Source organism: Lepisma saccharinum, chromosome 3, assembly GCF_977018435.1.
Source record: "Lepisma saccharinum chromosome 3, izLepSacc3.1, whole genome shotgun sequence".
NCBI lineage: Eukaryota > Metazoa > Arthropoda > Insecta > Zygentoma > Lepismatidae > Lepisma > Lepisma saccharinum.
In genome coordinates, this window is record NC_139231.1 from 139408788 (window position 1) to 139417333 (window position 8546).

Sequence of the window (8546 nt, forward strand, 5' to 3'; positions counted from 1 at the left end):
TACTTGCCTTACAAATAGATGAAGATCATTCCTATACTAGTCCTCTCAAATGTCACTGTCTGACCTCCCCTTCAGACATCGATCCAATCACACACCATCCTCCAATAATCGTTCTCCACTTTGCTTCTCTCTCACAATCCGCAGACCTTACTCTCTCCTCGTATTCTCGCCAACTGATCACACCTCCTGACAATTCCAACACTCATGCCACATACGCCTTCCAAGTCAATCACCCGACCTTTGGCTGATTACTTATTCAGCATTCCTATCTCTGTTTCCTACTATGCTAAGAATTTATACTTCTTACCCAATACCTTGGGTACGATACGATATTGTACATAACTTGACATTGATTGAAATAACATTTTACACAAATGATAATAATTTCTGACTTTGTTGCAGCAAGCTTATTGATAATTTCCCCAATTGGCTTCACTTTTAAAATATCGGACTCACAGGATGGAATTAAGGTAGACATTAACCACTCATCAGCCATACACGAACATAGTTGGTTTTCACTCATTGTGCATTCTGCAGAGAAATTCAACTTATTTTATAAAATACCTGCAAATTTGGAAAGGTCGAAAAGTGGACAACAACACGGTATGGTTTAAGAAATCCATTCTTGACCCACTTCTGAAGATCCATAACTTATTCAGAACCCATCATGTCGTGTGTTCCTGAACTTTCTAACTTTCTCAATCCCATCTTCCCCCATTGCGACTAACCACAAGGTAAAAAAGCAACGTTAAAATAATTACCTATCATGTTTCTCGTGGCTCATCTCATTGGGCTGATTTTGTTAACCTGGTCCTGAACCTGAACCTGAAGCACTTTAATCATTGGTGTAATTTTGCCAAGGCTCACTTCAAAATTTAGCTTCCACAGTTTTGTACTTTATGGGAAGATTATTTTTAGTTTTATATTCATGTTTAAGTTCACATTGTTTTTTCCACTAATCCTGGCGATGAATGTACTCCATACACACACATGTACCTATTTGAACTGTCTTGTAAGACTCTTTGGAATGAATGTTCCTCTTTCAATTTATAGTCAATAAAAGTAAGCTTTAGAAAACAAAAACTGACAGTATTATACAATTATCCAGTCAGTCGTAGCACAGGAACACAACAAGCGAACAGTAGAGCGATTGGGTTCCAAAACTAGGAGAGCAAAGTGGTCAAACTGGGGGGGAGAGGAGAGTTTACTTTCAATTAGTACATTGGGTTTAGCATAGTGCAGGGGCAAATGTGGCAAAAGTGAGGGGGACAATTCGCCCATGCCCTCCCCCCAATGACCCTGCAAAAGTGGCAAAATGTGGGGGGGGGACAATTCACGCACGCCCTCCCCCCAATCTCCGCCACTGCAAGCGAATCACATGGGGCCTGAAATCATCCAACACTAAGACTGAAGAGTGTCCGAAAAACACCAGACATTGTTTACTACTGGCCGAGGTGCCAACAAAGGTGCATAACATTCGAAACTTTTCATTGCAAGATAGAAAAAGCAGTTCATTCATACTTCCTAACATAAACGTTCAAAAGTGCCTTGGCTCACTGCCATTGTTAATGTGCTGAACGTTATTTTTAACATTTTGTCTGCTTGACTATGTGAACGGCGCATCCCCCCTCTTCCAAACTGATTCTAAACGCATAAGCGGTGGTGCTTCATTTCAACCCCATCAAGCGATCAGCCACAGGTAGGTAGAGAAACTGTACATAATAACTATAACTAAAAAACAATAACAAGTCAATCAAATGAAACAATCCCCCCATTTCTGTGTGAAGATATGTAGAAGTTAAACTATAAAATTTTGTCCCCCCAAAAATTCCCATGATGCAGGCACGTCATGAATCCCCCCCCCCCTGTTGGCACCCCTGTTGAAAGCTAATATTGGACAGGCAAGAAACAAGAAAATTAAGAATAGAAAGAAATTCCCCCTATGCGCCTTCATGGCGTGGTGCTATGCACAGGGGAGCACTTTACCTTTTTTTTAGAAAGAAATTTCTTCCTTTGTGGAAAATTCAGGAATAGTGTTTCAAGTTGAAAGCAAAATTTACCGAAGAATATTTTTCACATTTATCATAAAAATAATATTTCTAGTAAAATACACAAAAATTAGGCAGGGTCACATGGATCTTTCGAGGGGACAAGTTCTCCCTCCTACCCCCCCCCCCAACCTATGGTGTGTGTCAGAATTATAATAATAATTCTTAATGTACAGTGCTCAAAAAAGTTTTATATATTATGATTGCATGTGGTTTGAGTCGCGATATCTCCAAAAGGTATACAATGTTCATTATGTGAGCAATGCCCGAGACAGAAACCGACATAATGCCCCAAGTGAGTTCGATATTCAGCAGATAGAGGGCAGTAGTTGCCACATGATCCCTGATCAGATTTGAAAGCAGCCCGATGTGAGGCATTGTCCGAGTCTTATCCACACTTGTTTGTTGGAAACTGCACAGACAGCGGATGGAAAACGAAGGGCAACATGCCTCAAGCAACCATTTCTGCTACGGACCGCATTCGAATTGTAACGCTGCTGCAAGAGGGATGTCGCCAAGTGGACATCGCTGCCCGTGTTGGAGTGAGCGAAACTGATGTCTCTCGAGTGTGGAAAAAGTTCAGGGAGACACAATCAGTTGCTGATCGACCACACAAAACAACACACAGGGAAGATCGGTACGTGGTGATTTCGGCACGTCGTAGACCCACTGCAACTGCTACCAGTTTGTGCCAGAATCTGCGGAAGGCCTCAGGAGCGAATGTTTCCAATCAGAGAGTGTGGAATCGACTTCATGAGGAAGGATTGACGTCAAGAAGACCCATACCCAAGGTTCCTCTTAATCCATACCATAAGAGAGACCGTGTAAGGTGGGCAACAATGCACAGCGAATGAGTCAGGAACAGTGGGAGCACATGCTCTTTACAGACGAGGTCACCATCAGTTTGCACCCGTTAAGCAAAAGCATAAGGGTTTGGAGATGATCAGATGAGAGATTGAACGAGCCCTTCATCCAGGAACGTCATCAGCAGCAGGGGTGGAATCATGTTTGGTTAACGTACACCCCTAATTCCTCTCCAGGGTCACGTGACTGGTCTGATGTACAGAAACGCTATTCTCGAACCCATGGTAGCAGGTTTCTCTACAACTGTGGGGGATGGCTTCACGCTGGTGGATGATAACGCTCGACCACATCGAGTCAGAGTTCCTTGATATGCACGGCATTCGACGCATGGTGTGGCCAGCGTATTCTCCAGACATGAACTGCGTGGAACATGCATGGGGTCACCTGAAGCGAGCATTTGTCAGCCTCGAAAATCCTCCTGTGAACAAGGTGCAATTGCGGGAGGCTGCCATTCAAGAGTGCGACAGTCTTCCTCAGGAGAAGTTGAATGCTCTTTTCCTTAGCATGCCCCGTCGTGTTCAAGCATGCCTTCAGGCTCGAGGTGGCTATACATGGTACTGAACTCCCATCTGTTGATCCCTAGCATGGCTGCGAGCCGTAGGTACACGGTATTACACTGCCTGTGTGTTTCGCATCCCACACTTTCAATCTTGTGCTTCTGGTGTGATTTTGATTCTTCTGCATGGCTGCACTGTTTTCTTTCTGTTTGTATGTTTCCCCTGTACTCTTGAATATGAATCCACGTATGTAGTACAATAAAATGATCATAAACCCTGAATATGCAAAACTTTTTTTGAGCACTGTAGTAAAGTGTATCTTAAACTTTTCTTTCAAAATGTATCAGCTACAAGAAAGATTGAAATTCCACAACTTGGCAAGAGAAATCTTCAATATATTGTTAACAAATTGTTGATTAGCCACCTCAGAGCAGACATGCATATAGTGATTGGCAATAATGCAAATAACATTCATGAAGAAGAGCTTTGGATCCAAAATAGTACAGTCACTTCCATTGTACTGGAATCATTTGGCAGTTCAAATCTCTCACAAAAATCTGCACAAAAATTGGCCAAAGTAATAAACCTAGGTTGCACACAAAAGCATTTTAGAAGCTTACTATCAAACATACTCAAAGTTAAAAATAATTATATTGAGAAAAGAACAAAGAAATTTGTTTTAATTCATGATAGTGTTTGTGAAGATCTAGATAACAATCTGAAATATAATTGGTTAAAATTATTTCCTTATACTTAATTTATATGTTCAGCAAATCATGCAGATTCTAAGAAGTACATCATATTATCTCATGTTTTGGGAAAGAGTCTGCTTCCATATTCTTTCGAAGCCCGTAAATTTACAGATCACAAGAGTAATTTGGAAGACAACCTTCCAGACCTAAAAGGAAATATTCTCAAATTGGTAACATTCACCCAGAAACCATTTTGTTTTGCTATCGAAAATTCTTACGAAGGAATGCGAAGGAGCTGTCCAAACATCACAATTTGACATGGAACATATGCCATTATGATTACTTCATGAATATCATGCTAAACTGTGAACAACAACCAGGTGTATGTACATATATAACTGGGTACATGATTGAGGCAATGATTCCCGCAAACTTCTTGTTCTCCTTTATGGTATCAATTGCAGATTTCAGTTTCCCTTACATGCAGGTTAGCACAGGGTTTCTTACTCCAAAACCCAAAAGGGTGCAGCGCTTGTGGTCAGTATTATCACCACCGAGTTTAAATGTGTGGTTATTCTGTCCGGGATTTATATGTTGTTCATGTTGCCTGTATGCTTTTCCTGTTATGCTAGTTTGCATTATATAGAGTGTCCGAAAGTCACGCAACCCGGTGTTTACGACCGTATAACGGAATAGCGAAATGGAATGAGAAGAAATGCTTTTTGCCAAGAGAATGACCTGTATATTGGGAAAATTTAGAGACACAAACATATGTAAGAACATGCATGTTTTAATAACAAATAAGCAAAGTGTTGCCAAAGGCGGAAAACAAATTTTTGCAAATCGTGTGTATTGATGCACAGAACTCACTGAGGTAGATTATTGCAACATTTCACAATACCAACGAACAATTTGGATGGCCATTTAATGAATTTGACAGAAAAAGAACTTTGACGAAGTTTCAAAAACATTGCACCAGGGAATAAATGGGCTGTTCCAAAAATCGATGTTTTCACAATATTACGAGGGACACTGACAACACTGTTGCTGTCACGTGTCACTAACAGACGTGTTTGACCTCAGGCTATCACACTAAGGCACTTTTAACGACAAAGGAGAAAGTTGGTTATTCTCGAAAATATGCAATAAATTACATACACCTTGCAACCCTGAAATGTGGGTATCCCTACAAATTAAAGCAAATGTTCGAAGTGTCCACCATTTTCTTGGATACATAAGTTGGTTCGTTTGATCATGTTCTCAGATACCTTCCTGAGGGTTGCAGCACCGATATCAATTTCCTGTGTAATGTTTCGTTTCAGCTCCTCCAATGTTCTGGGTCTCATTTGGTATACTTTCCCCTTTAAGTAACTCCACAGAAAAAAATCTGCAGATGTTACATCGGGCGAGCGACTGGGCCATAAATCCTTGGATATTAGACGATCACCAAAAAATTCTCTCATATGGCAAGTTGCTCCATCTTGTTGTAGCCAAGCATCACGTTCGTCTTCTTCCAGGAGAGCAACGAATTGCATTATGAGATCCCCGTACACAGCGGTATCCACTGTTTTCTGCAAGAATAACGGTCCCACAATACGACGTCGCTATATTCGACACCACACACAGATTTTCGGAGAGTGCAAGGGTAGTTCATGCAACTGATGTGGGTTTTCTGTCGCCCAATGTCTGGAATTTTGGCTGACATACCCATCCAATTGAAACCAGACTTCATCGCTAAAAAAAACTTTATTCAGTACATTGACACAATTTTGTCGAACGAATGATTGAAACCAATGACAGTAACGCAACTGTGCCGGGACATCCACCGCTTTCAATTCATGAACAACACGAACTCTATACAGGTAAAATTTCAATTTCCGTATAGCCTTGTGAGCAGTTGACTTGCGTAAGTCCAATTCTGAGGCGAGCTTCCGAACAGACTTTTGTGGCGACGTCACCATTCTTTGTTCAACACGCTGCAGAACATCAGCTCCTAACACAGAAGGGCACCCTGAACTTTGCCTGTCATGTACTGACCCAGTTTGGCGAAACCTTTGCACAATACGAAAAATTGACTACTTATCTGGAGAGGGAGTAGTTGAAAACTTGGCACTAAATGCTTCTCTTACGCCTGAATATGACTATGTTCGGATATATTCTTCAACAATAAACACTCTTTCCTGTGTAGAATATGGCATTTTGAAAACACACACACACGACATCAGCATAAGCAGACACAATCTGGAATGCCATTCGCGGCAAACAGCAACCACCAAAGGCACAGAAAACACAATTGATACACGTTCTTCTGTACTCACATTTCAGGGTTGCAAGGTGTATGTAATTTATTGCATATGTTCGAGAATAACCAACTTTCTCCTTTGTCGTTAAAAGTGCCTTAGTGTGATAGCCTGACGTCAAACACGTCTGTTAGTGACACGTGACAGCAACAGTGTTGTCAGTCCCCCTCGTAATATTTTGAAAACATCGATTTTTGGAACAGCCCATTTATTACCTGGTGCAATGTTTTTGAAACTTCGTCAAAGTTCTTTTTCTGTCAAATTCAATAGATGGCCATCCAAATTGTTCGTTGGTATTGTGAAATGTTGCAATAATCTACCTCAGTGAGTTCTGTGCATCAATACACACGATTTGCAAAAATTTGTTTTCCGCCTTTGGCAACACTTTGCTTATTTGTTATTAAAACATGCATGTTCTTACATATGTTTGTCTCTCTAAATTTTCCCAATATACAGGGCATTCTCTTGGCAAAAAGTGTTTCTTCTCATTCCGTTATACGGTCATAAACACCGGGTTGCGTGACTTTTCGGACACTGTATTACCACACACTCGAAAGCAATCTCTCACACCGAGTGCACATTTGTTCAATTACATGAAACAATTATACAAGAACCCGTACTTCAGCTATATCTACTCTTTCTTTAATTCTGTGAGTATTTTAGTTGGGTTTGGAGTCTCAAGTTATGATCAAGTTACTATAAGACATTTTACTTGTGTGGTTCTTCATGACATCCACTTTAATTATTACTGCTTATAATGCAAACCTTGTTTCATACCTCAAGTTTGCCCTATACAAAACCCCAATAAATTCACTTCAGCAACTTGTAGACTATAAGGTTCAGTGGGGATCGCCTATTGCTTGTGCAGATGCAAATACCTTAGAAGGGGAAACAAGCTGAGGAAAAGGATTACGGACAGGTGTGTCATTTTTGAAGATGTAAAAGATTTGAAAAGCTTGCCAGGGAGCACAAAATTGTCACAGATGTTACTAAACTTGACTCTGGTCATACAGCTCCTACGATCTTAATGAGGAGATTCTCAAAGAAATGTATTTGATGAGAAGATTTTTCTAAGTTTTACCAGTCCTTCTTCTTTCCCAAAGAATCTCCCTTGGTAGACATTGTCAACAAGTTCGTCAACCTTTGCGAAGCAAATATTATAATTCACTGGCATTTTGAAGTTTTATGATAAAAAATACTTCTTACCATTAACATTGAAACAGGACATGAAGCGCTTCGACCTCTTGTGTTACAGGATATTCCAGGAGCCTTTTTCGTTCTTGTAATTCGGACTTTCATTTCAGTTATAGCTTTTGTTGTAAAAAAGATGTATAAATTTAGAGTTTGCCAATTGTACCAAAAAATTTGTTTGAATCAATATGGATATTAAAATTAGATTATGTCTATTTGTCTCTAATTAGCCATAGAGTTTATTTGGCTGTTACCTATCTATGTGATCACGAGTGGCATGCCCAGAAATTCTGCAGGGAGGAGTGATATGACCTTGAAGCAAGTATGGCTTCTCCTTTTAGTAGCTAATGCCGCATTTTCATGCATCTTGCTTGGTTTTTTTTTGTATTTTCTCTTTAGGAAAACTGACCAAAAAGAGGGGTTATAACCCTCATCAATTCCCTCCCCTCTTTGGCATGCCACTAGAGAATATACAGGGTGTATCATAAGTAATAGCGCAAACTGACACACTTGAAAGTACACGATAATAGAAGCAAAAAAGTCTCTGTAAACATGGGTCTACAAACGAGCCGTTTTCGAGAAAATTGCGAACGTGTGGTTACAAGCCTGTGACAGCCTTTCTCCTGAGATTTCATCCAGTGTATGGAACGAGTGGCCACCATCATCATGAGGAAATTGAAGAGCTACGAATGAGTAGTGCGTAACCTGGTCAGCAAAACCTAAAAAGAACGACTGAGGGTTCGTTGTGCTGACCACATGACATCCTGTAATTGGTTGGATGATCTCCCACCTCAGGGGAGTGTGACTAGAATCAGGTGGGAGTGAGGCTATCAGTGGCTGGTGCTGAGGGTTACCCCTGATATATGTGATTTTCCTTCATTCATATGGAGTCTCTGATCGGTAGAAGGTTTATGTCGAGAAACGGTCGCATGTAATAAAAAGTGTTGTATGTAT

General features: G+C 40.5%; 1 protein-coding gene across 1 annotated transcript; it reads left to right on the forward strand.

Annotated features, from left to right (window-relative positions):
* Positions 1–2494: 2494 nt before the first annotated feature.
* On the forward strand, positions 2495–2902 carry LOC145985690 (uncharacterized). The gene has a single exon (XM_083119757.1). It carries the CDS (start codon positions 2495–2497, stop codon positions 2900–2902), a length of 408 nt encoding a protein of 135 aa, XP_082975883.1.
* The last annotated feature ends 5644 nt before the right edge of the window (positions 2903–8546 follow it).

Bases quoted from the DNA above. Each gene is read 5' to 3' on its own strand.
- LOC145985690 (XM_083119757.1), top strand. From the start codon at position 2,495: ATGCCTCAAGCAACCATTTCTGCTACGGACCGCATTCGAATTGTAACG.